The sequence below is a fragment of the Lepisosteus oculatus genome, chromosome 6, assembly GCF_040954835.1.
Source record: "Lepisosteus oculatus isolate fLepOcu1 chromosome 6, fLepOcu1.hap2, whole genome shotgun sequence".
Taxonomy (NCBI): Eukaryota; Metazoa; Chordata; class Actinopteri; order Semionotiformes; family Lepisosteidae; genus Lepisosteus; species Lepisosteus oculatus.
The window spans coordinates 30405150-30424698 of NC_090701.1; the positions used below are offsets into that span (position 1 = coordinate 30405150).

At 38.5% G+C, this 19549-nt stretch overlaps 2 protein-coding genes across 4 annotated transcripts; both read left to right on the forward strand.

The window, feature by feature from the left end:
* Positions 1-158: 158 nt before the first annotated feature.
* jmjd4 (jumonji domain containing 4) lies at positions 159-7528 on the forward strand. 2 transcript variants are annotated; one of them, XM_015354229.2, is made up of 6 exons: positions 159-976; positions 2287-2452; positions 3288-3413; positions 4805-5036; positions 5792-5938; positions 6948-7528. In XM_015354229.2, the coding sequence occupies exons 1-6, from the start codon at positions 721-723 to the stop codon at positions 7248-7250; spliced, it is 1230 nt and encodes a 409-aa protein (XP_015209715.2). In that variant the 5' UTR covers positions 159-720; the 3' UTR covers positions 7251-7528. The 2 variants fall into 2 exon arrangements, with proteins under 2 accessions (XP_015209715.2, XP_006634245.2); XM_006634182.3 differs by having other exon boundaries at positions 160-976; positions 4769-5036.
* A 294-nt stretch (positions 7529-7822) lies between these two features.
* LOC107078222 (protegrin-2-like) lies at positions 7823-18926 on the forward strand. 2 transcript variants are annotated; one of them, XM_015354230.2, is made up of 4 exons: positions 7823-9581; positions 10061-10177; positions 14500-14604; positions 17627-18926. In XM_015354230.2, the coding sequence occupies exons 1-4, from the start codon at positions 9408-9410 to the stop codon at positions 17717-17719; spliced, it is 489 nt and encodes a 162-aa protein (XP_015209716.1). In that variant the 5' UTR covers positions 7823-9407; the 3' UTR covers positions 17720-18926. The 2 variants fall into 2 exon arrangements, with proteins under 2 accessions (XP_015209716.1, XP_069047290.1); XM_069191189.1 differs by lacking the exons at positions 14500-14604; positions 17627-18926 and adding an exon at positions 13130-13346.
* The last annotated feature ends 623 nt before the right edge of the window (positions 18927-19549 follow it).

The following is a 19549-nucleotide window of genomic DNA, read 5'->3' on the forward strand; positions in this document are numbered from 1 at the left end:
GCGATGTGTTTATTGATGTGTTGTTTTACTTCGCTTCTAGTATTATAAAAATGACACAGAAAAAAATATAAAATAGGATAGAAAAATAAGGTGCACAAGTAAGTATGAAACGCAAATGATCTTCCTAAAAAAATATAACCTTAATATATTTGGTGTAACGCTTTGATCCTTCCCCTTTTACGTAGGAGATCCACAGTAGTCTTGCAGATATCGAAGTGTAACAGAAAAATGGAGTTCGTAAGAGACCACGTTTGGAGAGTCAGTAATAATTTTTGCAACACATTTTACAATTCTGAATAAGAGCGCTTTCTGTACAATGCGATTTTATTTTATGATTTGTGGAACAAGAATACTTTATAATAATAGCCTGATAAGATAAATATAGAATTTATATTTACAACGTGATCCAGTGTGGCGAGTTTGATTTTTAAGCTTTTAAAAAGTGCATACAAATAATTCGTGCACTTTTAATTTTCGAAATAATATACAGCTTGTCTTCGATGCTAATATTATGATAACTTATTCTTGTCATAAACGTCGTAACTAATACCATTAATCATTAACGTGTGTGCTGTGTTTTATGAACATGGAGTCATGCACAAGAGAGCGTTTGGTTTTGAATGAAAATGAAAAGGTCGTTTACACGTCTAATGAATTTAATTTACTACCATTTTACATTGTAAAGCAGAACGTGAATTAGTTCTACAAATAAAAACAGAAATGGATAGGGAAACCTTTCAGTCGTGTTCAAGTCTAAGTAAGATCTCCAGAAAATCATACGAGCAGTTCTTTTCCTCTCACTTTGTCGACTATATAGTAAAAAGGGATTTTAGCTATTCCAAGTTTTTTAAAAATTACTTGCTTCCAAACCATCCTTGTGTGTTTTCGACAAAATTTACGGAAGACTGGAGCTGTAGGAAACACTGGGTCACTGAAGAAGGAAAACCAAATTTCCAGCGACTGCTGCAGGACTATGGTAAAGAGTTTTATTTTCTACTTTATGATTCTATTTCAACAACATCTGTTGAACTAGAGCAATAATGTGCTCTTTAGTTATAGTGTGTTTGTTTGTCATTCTTAACGAATTAATGTAATTTATGGAAGGCGGGTCTGTGGCTTGATCTAAGGTAAATAATGTACAGTACATATACTGTACCTGTAGTTCTGTCCTCAATGACTTTAAAGCATTACAGTTCCCCTTGAGTTAAAGCCATAGGGTCAGTTCTTTTTCATACTGTCCATGCCAACAGAAATAATGCTTAAGGATGAACCTCTAGACAGACCTCAGTGGATGCCTTTCATTATCTGCTCACTCACAACAGAAGTGAGCCTGTAACTTAGAAAATAGATAATAGTCATTCAGGTTTAACACTTAACAGTAGGGAAGGTCATTTAGTTGCAAGAAGTCAAATACTGTATATTCAAGAATGTTGGTGGAGCAATATGGGACTTACTGTACTGTATTTTTTTCCTCAGATTTTGACTTGTGATTTACCCCTATTAGTTTTCTTTAACATAGAGTCCCAGAAAATTGGTTCTATGGTCTTGCCCATTGATGACTGAGCATACATCCTGTTTCTCTGTTTTGTCTCGTTGTCCCAGTTGTGAAGTTATGTCTGGGTCCTCAGTAAGCATCTCTAGAAACAGACAATGTGTTTCCTTCCATCGGTCTGATCTTTAACAATGAGGTCTTCAAACATCATCTTACACAGGTGATGTGTAACATCTTACACAGGTGTTGCTCAAGGAGTCAAATGGTCAAGGATGAATTTTGAAGCATTTCCAAGGGAAATGACAAGTTTTCTGTTATCCCGTCTACTTTGATGCACCAATACAATCATTCACCTGAATGCCCTATTACTACCCTAGCAGTTACTATAGCAAAGGGGATAAATTATTATGCAATCAACACATTTTACATTTTGATTTTTATTTTCAGTTTTTGCTTACATTTAACATATTTAAGCATAAAGGTTTGTTTTAATCATAATATTCATCTTTTAAAAGTTAATTAATTAGTTCATTAGACGATAACAATTGGAAATTGTTTTGTTACATCATTAGAAGGGTTGAATATTTTTGCAAGGCACTGTTAAATAAAATAAATGTGAATGGAAAATGTGCACTGATATCTAATGGTTCAGCTTGACTTTCTGTGTAGTAGGAATCATAGGTCATTACCATTCTAAGGTAACTATTAGGAAAAGCCTGAAAAGAAATGTTTTACTTTACTTTAGCTGGCTAGATTTAATTTATCTTTATATCAATGTCCACTTTGTATTTTAGGAGATGCTCTGGTTCCTGTGGCAAATTGCAATGTGAAGGAATACAATGCCAATCCAAAACAGATTATGCCCTTTAAAGACTATGTTGCCTATTGGAAAGAATACATTCAAAACGGACACTCATCTAACAAGGGATGCCTATACCTCAAGGATTGGCATATGGACAGGTAAAATCATGATTTTGCATGTTCCCTGAGTTTTGTGGTAGTTCCCACTTCTTTACTCACACAGCAGGCTGCTCTTATGGTACTGCAACTCTGAAGATTCATTTAATGCAATTTAATGATGTGCATGGCATTTGTGAACCATGACACTAGACAGTGTTTCATTAAATATAATTTTGAATTAGTCTGTTATCTAAAATATGTTTGCATCTGGATTTGAGTCTGGCTTCTGCAGCTGCAGTGTCTTCCTTAAGTATTGGGACAGTGAAGTCAAAACTGCAATTTTTGCTGCATACTCAAGCAATTCAGATTTGATATGAAAAGATGAATAAGAGGCAAAAGTACAGAATGCCATTTTTTTATTTTTTGTGCATACATCCTTTAACATTTTAGAATAACACCAGTTTGTAAGAGAACTCAGATTTTTCAGCATTTGGAACAAATATAGAAGTTATGTTGTATTATAATGTTTAAGACATTATGAACACATTGTTTCAACATAGTACTGTATATAAAGCTGTTTAGGATACTTTGTGATGAACTGTTTTAAACCATTGCTAGGAATTGTATAATTACAGTATCAGTTTAATGAATTATGAAATACATTGTCAGCTCTACTTAACCTTTGACCCTTCCAGTTCACTTCGTTAGAGAATTGTAACACTCAAGTCCTAATTTCCCTAAATGATCATTTGCCAGATCAATGTGATGAAGTCGTGGTTCATAGTGAAGTAGTGGCCAAAGTTCTGCGTGAAATGAAACTTAGGGGCCACATGTGAATAGCATATTCTAGGTCATAACAAAATAATGATTTCTAATGTTGTGAAATTTATGACAGGGAGTTTCCTGAGCATAATGTTTATAGCACTCCAATGTTTGCCACCTCAGACTGGCTGAATGAGTACTGGGATGCCATTGAAGTGGATGATTACCGCTTTGTCTACATGGGACCTGAAGGCTCATGGTATGGAATTCTTTCAATTTAAAGGATTGTTTCATTTCATTTCTTCAACCTATTAAAGCATGACGAATGTCACCAACTCTTTCTTGATACTTTAGAAGGGTTAAATGTGTCTTGGAGTGTAGTAGGGGTGTTTCCCCTGTTTGCTGGCTAAATTTCCCCTTGGCCTTTATCAATCCAGAAAAGCACTATATAAGTGTAAGGAATTATTATTATTTATATTTTGTATTTCCTTTCAAGATAAGCAGCATTAGTTCTATTTCAGACAGAGTGCCATCCAGTTAGACTCTTCTGTGTCACACAGCTCCAAGCTGGTTGTTTTCAAAGTTGAGAGATGCAGATGCATATGGGCAGCCATGGCTGTTACCACCAAGCTGTGAGTCTGGCCCCTGAGTGGGGTTGACTGTTGGGACTAATCTTCTCAGAGGTGATGGTTTGCACATTCTGAAAACTCCTTGTACGGCAGACAAGTCCTTGTACACGTTGGAAGTTTTTTGAGACGTGGTGCACTGCTTATGATCTTGGCCTGATCCAGTTCTGTTTGGCTTTTTTTGGGGGGGAAGGAAAAGTAGGCTTTTCATTGAAGGTGTACATGATGACCATTGTGGATGGAATTTTGATGGGTGCTCACCATCCAGCCAGCAGTTACTTGGGCCATTCTGCCTATGATCCCCCCCAGACATTTCTATTGACCTTTTTTATGGCTCTTTTTAAACCCCAGAGTTTGTGGATCTCTCTTGTTGGGTTCTCATGCCAACTTGTCAGGCAGGGGATGTTCTAGGCATAATTGGTGAGTTCATTTTAAATTCTGAAAGTGTTGATTGTCCATTGGTACAATCCAAGCCATCCTTCATACTTGACATGGTGTTGTTGCTCACTGCATTTCAATGTATTGGACTAAGCATCTGCTCCTGTTCCAAGCCCAGGCCCTCAATGATCTTGAGCTTCCTCTCAACCTGGGTAGCAGATGGTTCCTATTTCCTGTTGACCTATTGGTGATGACTGCGGTCTGCTTTAAAAGGAACAAGGGGGATGTTGTCACCACCTTGGCTTTCGACCTCTTCCTATTTTGGTACCAAATAGGATGAAGCTGTGTGACATGGTCAGGTTTGATTGGGTGACTTTAGTATCATTCCCCAGCAAGGGACATTGACTTCCCATTCCTTTTTAGGGCAAAAAAGTTGTTTAATTAGTATCAGTTGTTTTTGTCCTAAAAGACTTTGTTGTAATATCCATTTCCAAGTATCACTACCACTAGATGGCACTGTTTATTTTGATTTTTGATATTCATGTGCCTCCAGCTCCCGTTCTGCTGGAAAATCTCTGTGTGTGTCATATAGTTTAACTGTGTTTCGCAGGACCCCCTTCCACGTGGATGTCTTTTGCTCCTACAGCTGGTCAGCGAATGTGTGTGGAAGGAAAAAGTGGCTTCTGTACCCTCCAGGACAGGAAGAATATCTTCGAGATTGTCATGGCAAGCTTGCTTATGACATCACTGCGCCCATACTCCAGGACAAGAGGAAATACCCTCATTACGAGGAGGTCTGTAAGCCTCTGGAAATCATCCAGGAAGCGGGTGAAGTAATCTTTGTGCCCAGTGGATGGCATCACCAGGTGTATAATTTAGTAAGTGCCACCTAATTTGTTTGAACACATTATATGTCTTATATCACATATAATATGACATAATACCTATGATGTCCATTGTTCTGTTTTTTCTAACTGCTTCATCCAATTCAGGGAGAGCCTATCTTGGCAGGCAAAATGTGAAAGGCTGAGTACACTCTGGACGGGATGCCAGTTTAACACAGGGCACATAGAGTACAAACATAAACATAAACAGGCACACGCTCACACCAAGGCCAGTTTTCTCAGAAGCCAATTAACCTACTAATGTGTCTTTTGACCCAAAGGAAAACCCATGCAAAACACAGGGAGAACATACAATGTCCAGGGCCAGAACCGAACCCAGGGCCCCAGCACTGCAAGGCAGCAATCATCATTGTGTGTTTTAACTAAGTCACAGACAAGAAACAATGTTACAAGGACTCTTGCATATCTGCATTTGCTGGTTTTCCTAATGGGCTCAAGATTCTGTTTTAACATGGTCTATGGCTTTGAGTTTTTATTTTACTGGAACTGTCTTAATAATTAAGTCCAACTCAAATTATATATTTTAAGAACCGTAAAGACATACCTGTCTGTGGGTGCTACCTTAATGTCTGTTGTTCTGTGATGGTAAAAAATAATGCAAATTGTAAGTATTTTACAGTGATTTAATCTGGCTAATTGAACAAAAAGATCTGAAAACGTCTTAAGAGTAGAATGGCTATCAGTTGCAGTTTTATAAAACTGTGTGTTGTCTTTTTCTCATGTATTAGGAGGACACCATCTCTATTAATCACAATTGGCTCAATGGCTGTAACTTGGACATCATGTGGCAGTTTCTTCAAGGGGAGTTGAGTGCTGTGCAGAATGAGATTGGAGAGTGGAAAAACACCATGGACAATTGGCACCAGCACTGCCAGGTATTCAGACAGAAAGCAAGGATTCTCACATTCCCCTTGTAGGTCATTGAGAACTTCAAGTTGTATTGCAGAAGTAAAGACTTGTAATAGTTAAGCACCTTGGGATTTTCACTTTGTAACAAGCTGGTTGTTCAGTCAGACTGTATCTTTAGCATGGCACCTGTACTTGCTGTACTTTGTTGTATTGTGATTCTGATAATAATTGTGTGTAGTTTCATCAGGACTTTGCATTTTGATTGAGTAGTTGGCCATAATTGAATTTGCTACTTTGATTAATATTTAAACATGTGCTTTGTAGCGATTCTGTGGATATACTATTTTTTTAGAAAAAAAAGTGGTTGTACATGTTTAGGACAGTTCAGCAAGTTTGATCAGTTTTGTGGACAGCCTCAAAATTAAAAGTTAAAAGCTTGATGATACACGAAACATTCTTCCCAACACATCTCTAGTTATTCCTTCTAAGCTGACAGGATCATTTTAGATCAGTGATGAGCAACTCCAGTCCTCCAGGGCTGAATTTCACGTTTTTCAATGAGTAAGTGATTAGAATCAAAAGCAATGGGCAGTTTAACCTTACAGCCATTACTTAAATTAAAATGAATGGAATTGCCAATCCCTGATTTAGGTGATTTATAAGTATAATATTAACAGTCTCTCTCAATTCTTCCCATTCCTGTATCACATTGTAAAATTCTATTTGTATTCAGATTTTAAAGATTTGCTGTTCTTTTTTGGTGTGTTAAATGTCCTTCCTTTTTAAAAAGAAAAAAACAAACAGGAGCAATATGGAGAGATAATTTTGAAATCTGAGAGATTCCATTGCAGTTTACTTTGTGGAATCGTTTGCCTCCTCTTCTCTGGGACTTTTCACTTTGTAATTCATGAGCTAATTTAATGTTAAAGCATAGCGACCGAGCTTTTCCCTAAACCAGAACATTGTCGAAAATGCAGGTCTCTACAAACGCATTGGGTTGCTTTAAAAATCACATACCGATCGTGTGTGTTCCAGGTGATCATGAAGTCATGCAGTGGCATTGACTACAGGGAGTTCTACACCTTCCTGAAGATCATTACAGAGAACCGTCTCACCTTCCTCAACTCCTGTGCAGGAAGCTCTTCCTCCAGCAGGCTGTCTGAGGCCTTGGCTGCTCTAGGTCCTTACCACGCAGCCTTTGATCTGCAGCGAGTGGCACATGTCTTGGAGTGTCTGCTCAGCAACGAAGACTTCAAGAGGCTGGACCCTGATTCATTGTCATCACAGCCAGAAAACTTGCTACAGCAAATCAAAGAGGCACTGGGATCAGTACTGTGATGATACCCACTCAGAGAAAAAGACAGATGCTGCAGGATGCAACATATAATGTTGCAGTTTTTCACTTGTGTTGATTTCATTTGTTGCACTGCCACTGTGGATATTTCAGTGTCTTGTGAATTGGCACTGTTAAGTGTGACACAAGTAACCAATTCTTTTTCTTCTTTTTACTGTGTGTGATCCTAAGTCTCACTTCTGTTTCATCTATCAGTTGAATCTGAACAAAAGCAGGTTACCTGCTTATACAGGGTAAAATAAATCTATCTGAATATAAAACATCCTCCCTGTTAAAAATGAACAGATATTCAATGATTTGTGTACAGTAGTGTTTTAATATAAAATGTTCACAAGCACTGAAGAGAATAGCAGTGTTTCTGTAAAGGAAGGACATACAGTGCTTTGAAAAAGATGCAGATCCGTACTACGGTGGTCCCATTTTGAGAAGGGATTATTATTATACACATTATTTTATTTAAGTTTAATATTCGTTCATCGATTCAATGCTGACACTGAATACTACTAAAGTTAAGATCAGTTAAGTAAATGTCAGCAAAAACTAAAGAGAAAAAGTGAAATATGTTGATTGCTGAAGTATTTGTAAGTGCGTAAGTGAATAAGTGTGTGGCAGCAATTGCAGCAGCAAGGCTTTATGAATTTTACACATTGGTTTGATAAATATTTGACCATTCTTGGTAGATTTCCTCAGACTCTCAGTTAGCTTGGAGAATGCTTATGGACAACAGTTTTCAACTTTCCACAGATGCTCAATGGGATTTAATTCAAGACTTTGAGAGGGAAAGGGACACTTAACAACTTTCACTTTCTTTTTCTTACTTTACATTTACATTTAGATCATTGGCAGAAAGTTTTTTTTGTCCCAGTTTTAGGGCTGAAGCAGGTTTACCTCTTATTTCCCCAGTACTTTCCTCCTTCTGTGTTGCCATCAGTTGTGACAAGGTTCCCAGTACATGCAGAGGAGAAGCAGAACAGTAATAATCTTACCACCATGCTTGACAGCAGGGAAAAGATCTTTGGTCTTCACCATTGAATTATTTCTCCAACAAAAAGAAAATACCAAAGAAAGAAGACGTTTAATCTTTGGTGTTACTAAATAATCAAGCTCAACCTGCATTTGTGCTACACTGATTAAACAAGGTAGAATGTGTATAAAGACTAGACATAAATCAACAGACAAAGTTTGGAAAGAATGTTTGTTCTGGAACCATGCATAATACTGATAAGGTGTAAGTGAGGTAACTACTTTGTGATATCATTTATTATAGACAACTGCTTACACAGGGTGTGTTTACAAATTATAGCCATCCATGCAGTGACTTTCCATAAAAGAAATTCCCTCTTTGGAGAAACCTTTACTAATTTAGTCCTAGACAGGTGGAATTCTATATTGGAGGATCTTGATATAAAATTAAAGCTGAGAATACGTTTCACAGCCTATGAGCTGTGAGCTGCATTCTACTCCAGTGCCAGTCAGGGTAGCATACCCCTGCTGTAATAATGAACCCTGTCGAACATGTGGAAGAACATTGACTAGTGCCTGTGATTGCATTCCCTGAGTGTACAGTATGGTATAATCCGACAGGAGTTGTGTCTTTCATAAAATGGAAGTGCATTCTTGTCTTGCATGAAACAAATAGTAGCAACATAAAACTGCATTCATATTGTGTCAGTTCTGTAAATGGTTCCAAAACCAGTTCTGTATTTTTTCTGTACAATCATTTTACATGTTTTTAGATATAGAAAATTTGAACTGTTGTCCTTTGATAATATCACTGAAAAGTATTACTGTAAATTAGATTCAAAGATGGAGAAAAAATCAATTTAAAAATGGGTTGCTGAATTCATATTTTGGGAGGTGTGACAAGCACCATTTTGCTCCATACAGTACATACTTCAAACGTATGCAATGGGGCAAATATGCCAGCCTGATCCAATACTAGTATTTTTTATGGTAAATGTCTCAGAACAAGACATATAACACAAAGTGGCTGCCTCAGACATTCAGATTTCCAGATACAAATATCCCCCCCTGAACTTTGAAGCAAGTTGCTCAATCAGTAGGCAAAGGATTATTAAAAGGACCAGCTGCCTTGCACTTGCTCATTAGCAGCAGCCATTAATAAAGGAGTCCCAGACAGGATGAAGACTTCTGCTGGATCCCTTCTGCTGCTTTCCCTGGCTGCTGCAGTCAGTGGGAGTCTGGAAGAGGCAGTTTTCTCACCACAGGATACCCTGTATGCTGCTGTAGAGTTCTACAACAGGGGCAGTGAGCAGCTCAATGCTTTCAAGGAAGAGAGTGCTCTACATGAACCAGTGAGTCCTCCAGCTTCAACATAATGCTCTCATTTCAAGAGTCATGTAATAAGTAAATCATCTTGATTTTCAAAGGCTCTTTTTCTGCCTGAGTAGCATTATTCAGCATAATAAATGTACAAAATTGAAAGACGTATTCTCAAATATAGATCAGGAAAAAAGCGGCACAAAGGGCAGAAGTCATTTACTGCTCCTTTAAAAATTAAGGTAAAGGTAAGGAATGTAGACACTTGAATTTGCATCTCTGCTTTCTTTTCAACTGCCTTTTCATGTCCATATTTATGTGGAAATGTTCTGTGAGTGGTGCCTGTAACACCATAAAGACAGGGCATACAGTATGTAGGTAGTTTGATTAAATCAAAAGGAAACAGTAATGATAACAGTTTTTAAAGTATTTACATTAAAAATGTTGTTACCAATACCATCTGAAGAATAGTATGTGATAAAAGGTAATGAAACTGTTCTTTTTTCCTCTTTAGAGAAGGAGGGAGGATGACTCCAGTGTGTATTATAAGCTGAAGTTCACTATGAGAGAAACCGTATGCCCAAATACAGAGAACTTCAACAAGTTGTACTGCTCTTTTATGGAAGGAGGAGTAAGTTACAGTTCTTTGAACAGCAGGAACATGTGAAGGAGATATCAATTGATGTGATTTTTGCATTTCAAATTTTAGAAATTAAATGGCTAAATCAAAAGGCTAAATTTATTGTGCCGAATGTTATTTTGATTTTTAATTTTAGATCAGGGATTTGAGTAAAGAGGCTGGTTTGATTCCTTTAATGCTTCAATAGCTTTGTTTTCATCTCTTGCATTTTTATAGAAATAATGCATTAAATAAAATGTATCCTGCATACCATAAAATGCAAAATTGAATGAAAGTGTAAAACGGACAATTTATTTTTTGTGTTTAAATTTTCTTTTCTTCCTTGTACTGTCATGACCCATTTTTATCTAACTTATACTGCCTTCAGTAAATATCTACCCCCAGAGCAATGTAAATATTGTGTTACATCCAATTTTTAATGCATTGAAATTATTTTTTCCCTTCATTCAAATAGCACGTAACATTTTTTTTTAAATTTAAGTTTAAGCACAAAATTTTAAATTTCTGAAAAATGAAACGGGGAAATATTTTGTTTCCTGAAGTATTCGCCACACTGAGTCAAATTTTGTAGAAGTACCTTCTGCAGCAGTTGCAGCTTTGGGTCTTCTTAGGTATGTCTGTATCAGTTTTGCGCATCTGGATTTGGGGATTTTCTCTCATTCTTCCGTGCAAATTTGTTCAAGCTCTGTCAGGCTGGATGGGAAGCATTGTTGCCTGAATTTGGCTCCATTTATTATGACCACTATCCTGACAAGTGAACCAGTTCCTACCACTGAAAACGATACCCGTAATATACTGCCATTTATAGTTTACATGGGTGATGAGCTGTACCCTTGTCATTTTTTTATTTCATCAGCCCATACAGCTCATTTTCTTTATTTCATCAGCCCATAGAATTTTTGCCACACGGTCTCAGGGTCTGTTATGTGCCTACTTGCAAACTTCAGGCACGCTAATTGACTAGTTTCTGTCTAGCATCCATCATAGAGGCTTAATATGGGTAGTGCTGAAGAGATTGTTGTTCTTGGACATGTTCCCTGGTCTCATGGAACCCTGCCATGGAACTCTGTAGTTCTGTCAGGGTAGTGAGTCTAAGGTCCTTATTGTCCAGTTGTTCAGGTTCTGCTGACATCAAGCAATTGGACTGACCACAGGTGGATTCTGAGTGATCTCACAAGGAAATTTAGATGCACCTGGGGTAAATTTGGAGTTTCATAGCAAAGGGAGTAGTTATAAGATCAAAACATTTCAGTTTCCATTTAAATGTCCTGTAAAAACAATCCAACAACTTTCATTCTACATTATTGATTAATTTGATAGATCATTCAAAACATAACAGATCATTCAAGGAGTTGTGGGGGTTTTAGTGGTTTGATGGTTTTACTGAGACAATTATTAATTGTAGCAGTAATCACGAGGTGGTTCCTTGTGGCTTTTAGAAAATCAATCGTCAGAACAACTAACAACGCACACACTCGGGTTCAATACACGAGATACATTTATTAACATAAATTGTGCACCAAACGTATACTAGTCTGCCTGGATACAAGCGGCAGACCTTACTGTGAGGGTTATCAATATACAAGGTATATAATCTCGAAAAGATGCAAACACAGAGAGATACACAACAGAGAATATATGTCAATATATATAGTTCAGTTACCAAATCGCTAATCAGTGTTATTACCCACTGTTACTCTAAACTCGGTAGTAAATACATTACTCATGAATTAAATTGATAACAACTTGTGTTGAGGTACAATTGAATTATCGCAATGTAGAACATGGGGTTTACTTATCCACTGTGTATGGATTTGGAATTTCCCGGCACGAACACCAAACCAGCTGACAGGCTGTGTTGCAGCCTCTGTTCCAGCGGTTGTCCAATGGGCGTTGTCCCGGCATCCTCTGGCTACCGGCCAACCAGTTGAGGTGCAGCTCAGAGTAGGACAGGCAGAGGAATCTAACTGTTGGGCGCAGGGCAGTCATTGCTACCAGCAGTCTGGCTGGCTAGTAGAAAGTCTCTATGCACACAGTGTGACCGCAAGTCCTCATAAGTCACTCTTTTGCCCGGGAAGAAGCTGGTTCATTCCCGTTCCAGCGCTGCTTCTGAATAAGCTATTCAGGTTGTCGACGAGGGTCCAACTGTAGGCTGCCGTTGATCAAGCGGAGCATTCACGTTGGTAGAATTCTGAGTACGTACGGGATCCTCGGCCTTGTGCTTAGAATAAAGTCTAAGTCCCAGTGCAGACAACAGCAGTTGTCACGTGATTGTCTCTGAGGATGCGCAAAAATGGCCAAGGAGAGCCTGAGCTTGCGCTCCCTTTTTGACCAAGACACAGATGTGTGCTGATTGGTTGAGAGTTTGGGTGGCATTGGAGAACCACGTGGTGTTACCACGCCCTGCCAGTACCTGATTGGTTGATCAAGGTGAGATATGAGTCACTTACTCCTGACTCCTTAGGAATGCAGTCCAGATGTCCATTTGGCACTCCCTAGACAGATAGGCGCCAATGGATGACCATTGATCATGATAGTCAGGCTTAGCTAAGTGCATCCCCGTTTGGGAGCTGTCCCTTATCAAAAGAAAACATCTTTAAATCAGCCTGCATGAATACTTTCTCTGTGGCTGCACCACAGAGATGGAGAGTGAGATGGGGCCTCATTTAGGAAAGCACAGCAACGCTTAATTCTGTCTTATTAACTTTGTAGCGGCAATGCTTATTAATAAGACAGAATTAATGGTTGCTGTGCTTTCCCAAATGAGGCCTCATCTCTCTGTTCATCTCTGTGCATAAACTGTGCTAGTTAAAGCCAGCACTAACTAGCCGATCAGTGAGCATCAGCAGCGCACCGTCGCAAGCTGCACAGCACAGCCTGGCACCGAGCTAGAGAGCGCGGATTGGACAGCAACAGCCTGAAACTGTTTCTTTGTGCCCGCAGGAGATCTGAATCCCCAGAGATTGGATGAGTATTCAACTTCACTGCATTACTGCTCAAGAATTCAATTGTTATCCCAACCAGTTGATATTAATTTAATTCCTAAGAGTTATGTACTTGTTTTGAGTATCTAATGTAGAAGTTATAACCAAGTTAATTTACAAAACGGTCTAAATAAATGATATACTGAACGTATGTCCTCTTGATATATGTAACTCTTTGTAACTGACTGAATATATACCTTTTGTATTCTGATAACCCTCTCGATAAGATCTGTTAGGTTTATATGCATATTCTATGTATTAATAAATGTATCCTCGTGTATTAGTACCTGTGTGTGTGCGTTGTTTGAGTTATATCGCATGGTTGGATTCTAAAGCCATCAAAAGAATCAATTTAGTGATTTACTGCTACAATTAATAATTGTCCCAGTAAATGTCCAAACCGTACTGAACTGGTGCCTTCAGAGAGCACACTACACAAGCATTGCCACTACAGGGTAGTGAAACCATTAGGTCTTAACCATTAGGTCCTGGCTAAATCCCACTCTGACCTAACTAATTTTCCACCTTGATTCAATTCAATTGGTGAGGCAGTCTCTCTCTTTTCTCTGATCTGCTTTAAAGGTGGGCTGCTGGCCCATAATAGTTTTGCACATCACGCAGGAGGGTCCTGCACTTCAGTGGTGAATGAAGTGGGTCCCCTTTTTGATGCAAAGCACTTTGGGATCCTTGGGATCAGAATTAAAAGTGCTATATATACATACATATTTTAGCTTCTTTATCCAATACAGGATCACAGAGGAGTTGGAGCCTATTCCACCAAACAAGAGCACAAGCCAGGATACTCCCTGGAAAGGACACCTGTTAGTTACAGATTACACACATACACAAACATGCACACTCTCAGACCAGAGCCAACATGTTTTTGGACTATAGGATGAAACCAGAGCACCTGGGGGCAACCAAACAAACACAGAGAGAACATACAAACTCCGCACAGATAGCATCCCAGGTCCAGAATTAAATCCAGAGCCACAGCACAGTGAGTTAGCAATGCTAACCACTGCCACACCCGATTTCCATAGATTATATTTGTATTTAAAAATTAAAGATTAATTATTTTGTTACTTATGTTTTGTATGTTATGGTAAGTGTATGTATGTTTTGTTTGATGGTAAGTGCATTGTATGGTTCTATCTTGTTGTTCAGGTCATATACCATGCTGCTAAACTGAAAACATACTGTAACTCCTTTATTATAACACATACCTAACATTTCAAAAAGCACCCTGAATTCAAATAGTAATTGTCAAATACTGTAAAGTATTTGTGAAATTTGCCTGTTAATGTCTGCCCATTTTTTCCTTTACAGATGCAATTAAAGTGTAACTCTCTAGTTTCTGTGCTAAAGGAAAACCTTTCTAAAGTAAAGAATATCAAAGTTACTTGTGCGCCTATCCCAACAAAGCTTGAAGAGGTAAGAAAATAATCTACGTTTGTGATATGGGTCTCGGCAATCATGAGGTTTATGGATGCCCATGGTTTTAAAGGCAAATTAGTGGCTAACTTTTAACATATTGAATTATACTTTATTGTACTTCAAAGTGACAATTATTTGGATTTTAAACTTTCCTTAAATTGATTACACTGTGTATCATGTAACATTATAACAAACAGTTAAGGGCAATGTTAAAGTCTTTGTGAATTCACAAAAGATCAAAAAATTAATAAAACAAAAATTGTTTAAATGTTCGTTAAATAACTCACTCTGTTCATATTTAGCAGAATCTTAAGCCTTTTAAAGTTTATCTAAAGGTGCTCTGAAACTTGTTCAGGAGAAGGTCAAATTGTATTTACACTCTTATGTTCTCTTACATACAATAGACATAGTTGCCTGCACAATTCTGCACGTATCTTTTATAGCACTCTACGTTTAGTTTTTTCCGGAGTCAAAGGTCTCTCACACTCAGTATTTTTAAATATTAATTTTTGTTGCTTTTTCCTCTTCCACTTCTCTTTCCTCACCTCTTCTCCAATAAGCAGTTCTCCACTCTCAGTCTACCCACAATAAATCTCCTCCCTGCAATTCGCACAATGTCCACTCTTTTCTTCCAATGTCATTAACCATCCTTGGGACTGGTAACAATCACAGCCATTTTGTATCCATTCTGTCTTCAACTACTGTAATGTAATGTAATGTGATGTTTCTTTATTAGCCCTATACAATTTCTTGCATTAGGAATTCGTCTTTTCGCGTAACCCAGATTTTCTCCATGAGACACAGATACACAGACAGGGAGAGAAGCTTGGGGTCAGAGCGCAGGGTCAGCCATCGTACGGCGCACCTGGAGCAGTTGGGGTTAAGGGCCTTGCTCAGGGGCCCAACGGAGTAGGATTCCTCTGCCAACCGCGGGATTTGAACCGGCAACCTTCCAGCCACAGGCACAGATCCTTAGCCACAGAGCCACCGCTCCGCCCCCAAGTATCCCCACTCACTCCAATCTCTCCTCCAGCCTTCTCTCCATTTCTTGTCAAACAAACAAGCCAACTGCACCTACGGTCCCAGCCAGCCTGTCCTTGTTGTTATGTCTCTTTCTCCTTTTCCCATTCCTCCTCTTCACTGTTCCCATAAGACCTGTTCTGGTTACTAATGTTCACTCTGCCCTAAGGATGTGAACACACAACATCAGTCTGCACATGGGACAACTTTTTGCCACCCCTGGTGCCAGTGCCTCGCTTGCGAATCGATCTGCCACAGTGTTGGGTCCCCACCCCCCTTTCACCCCCCCATCCACTGGCACCTAAATAGAATGTCCCCCACTTTCTCCCATCCAAGCTTTCATCCTCAAATGTAACTGATATTTCTTCTTCATTGAGAAATCCACTGGAACCTGTCCTCATCTACTCGGTTCTTGTCACTTCTGCATGTGATCACTCATTACCAGTTCCTATTCTACTTCACCATCAGTACAGTTCACCTCTGGCTACTCTTTCCAGGTCATCACAACATGTTCTGCTGCCCACCACAGAATTCCTAACTCAAGCAAGCTAAGGTCTTGGGTTTTATACCTGTTCACTGACTTACATTCCATCGCCTGTATCATACTTCCTATTCATTACATTAGTCATCAGTGTTTCTCCGATACATTGCATATCCAAAGCTTCTCATCCACTCCATTCTACAGCACATTCTCTGATGAGCTCCTATGTATCTTTACAATATCCAAACATACCCAACCAAACAAAGCTCACACTCCAATAGCATTGAGGTCTGCACTGGTCTTTTGGGTTTCTCTTTATTTTTTGGGTGGCTGTGACAAATCTGACCTTCAACCAGGGTTGTCATTTCCTCAGACAGATTGGGTAAAACCAAAACCTTAAGTATCAAACAAAAGTAAAGTATGTTATCCCGTTATATTCATAGGCTCAATTTGTATAGTTTGGAATTTGAACTAAAATAGTATTGCTATACAGAAGTCTGGGAGGAGATCAAATTGTAATCTTGCACTTAAACTGTGTTCTTAAACATAAAGTTTCTTTATATTTGCTATTAGTTGCTATTATAGAAATATAAAGTTGCTATTATATATGCCTTCTCTCCTCTACAACTGCACCCTTGTAGCAGCTACCTGGCTAATTCCTTACCAGTGAAGGTGTAATGTCAGGAGAGAAATGATGAACCCTATGCTATTTCCCAGGCGAGGTGGAACGCAGGGTAAAGACAGAGAAGGGAAAAAACAGGGAGTACTTATCCAAAGCTGTAGTTGTTAACCGGTGTACATAAGTACTCTGGGATTCTAAGGGTGTGGTAGTGATTGGGGAGTGTGATATGGTAATTAGTCCAGACGGTGTCATTTGCAGGAATTGACAGGTGCTTGATTATGATTGTTTGGAGCTGTGTCAGAATGCCGGTGGCATTTATTCTGATTAGGCGGGGTTGTGACAGAGGGGAATTGTGACAGCTCTGCTCTTCAGCCAGGGCTGTCATTTTCTCAGCTAGGCGAGTTAGTGCCAAACACAAATTATTAAATATGCTATCCCTCTGCTTATTTTCTAGTAATTATGATTTGGCAGAACTACTGAAATACTTTTATTTCTAACTTTAATTTCTTATTAGTACAATCAATATTACTGTTATTGTACCCCAAAAATAGCATTTCATATAAGAAAAGTGCAAGATGATGATGATGCCAGTATTGCTTTCATCTTCCAACGAAAGATCTGGATTCAGATTCAGAAAACAATGTTAATGTTCTCACTTCTTGATAATCATGAAACAGCATTCAATTATAGCCACATAATGTGATATTCCATTATTACTGTATGTTCAGTCACAGAATTTTTCTTTATATTTTTCTGTTATTATAGCTGTTTTATCATATACAGATTTTGGTTAAGTCGTTATTAAAGTTTGCTAATAAACATGCATCAAATCAAGTGCGTCTTGATTTAAGATGTGAATTATTGAAATGCATCATTTTTTTCAATGTTCTTTTCAGGGAGTGCAAGATGGTAATCAGCATCTTCCAGGACAAAGGTCAGGGAGTGGGTCTTCCATAGGTCAACATAACTATGGGAGTCAAAAGCACTAGACTTTCGCAGGTAGTGAAATCAAAAGATGGACAGCAACATAATTCAAAACTGTGCTTTTCACTGCTAAGAACTTCAGACAATTTACAAAATTTGTTTAATATTTTTCTTTCATTCTTTTAGTACCTTGTCTTTGCTTCTCTTTTTTATTAATTGTTTTAAGTATCATTGTTACTCTTCTCAAGTTTATTAACATGGATCCAAAAGAACCATCCATTCTATTATTCACCCATCCACCCATTTTATAACCATTTCATCCAATACAGGGGAATGGGGTAGCCAGAGCCTATCGAGATCAGCAACTAGGGGCAGGATATACCTTCGATGGGATGCCAGTCCATCACAGGGCAAACACAGATACAGAGATGTACACACTCACTCCAGGGCCATTTTTCTCAGAAGCTAATTAACCTACCAGAATGTCTTTGGATGTGAACACAGGGAAAACATAAAAACTCCATGAAAATTGTACCCAAGAAATTGAACCCAGGGCCCCAGCTCCGTGTGCAGCAATGCTAATTACTGGGGAGCTGGAAGCAACAGGTGCAAGGCAGGGTATACCCTGGATGGGATGTCAGTCAATTGCAGGCCCTGTGGAAGGAAGCTGGAGCATGGAGCATGGAGGAAACCCACATGTACTTGGGGAGATTATATGAACCTACACACAGATAGCAGAATTGCTCCCAGAGCCTCAGCACTGTGAGACAGCAATGCTAACCACTGTGTCGCCATGTCTTCCCATATTATTATACACTCTAAGAAACCCTTTTCACGTTTTTTAAGTTGCTCTGCCTGTAGAGCAAGGATTTTATTTTCAACACAGTGCATCACATGCCAAGCTTTATGGGATCCATGTTGGATAAACCTTTTTTGGACATAAAGAGTATTCAGTTTTCATCCACAAGGTGGCATATTCATCTGATTCTTATCCCCTACCAGGCTGTGGAACAGTTGAAACTGTTGAAACTCAAACGTGATACAAAAGTGGAAAACAAATGATTGAAGTTCATTTCTGGATTCTGAAAAGGTGATGCATTTATTGATGACCAAAAACTGAGTATCTGCCATAAAACAAATTATATATTTAGTTTTCCTAAAGCTTCTGTGCTGTCTACATCTATCTTTGGAAGTCCCAGCTGCCTTTTACATTGCCTTTTACATTGTTTTTATTGATTTGGATTCAAATACAATTTATTTAGTGAATTTATGTTTGTGACTCCTCTCCTTTGCTATGGCAAATTTTCATTAACTTGGTATGATACTGTATTATTAGAAATACATGTGCAGCTGCAGCCTTCAACAGATTGCTGTGGCTGGAATGCAAAGCTACTATACAGGTATTATGACTTTCTTCTGAAAATGTCCCCTACACCACATATAATATGTAATTTCCAATTACATTATTTCTATCCTTAGAATAGGTTCAAATCCCACATGGAATACTACTATTTTATCCATGAACAAAGCACTTCACAGCAATTGCTCCAGGGTGTTTGAGTCAACATTGTTAATTACAATGTATTTGAAATGTATTTAACTTGTAAAATCAAACAATCAAGGGTTGTGGGTGGTGTTTAACTGGATGAATTACCATTTTTATCTGTATTAGTGTATTAGTAATATTCCATTCATCCATTATCTAACAGATTTATCCAGTTCAGGGACACTCACATACTGTATTTTCACATAAGCCGGTTTTCCCAGAAGCCAAATGATCTGCCAGTTTGTCTTTGGACTGTGGGAGTAAATTGGAGTACCCAGAGGAAACCCATACAAACACAGGGAGAACATACAGTACAACTTCCATGCAGATAACAACCCAGGCTTGAACT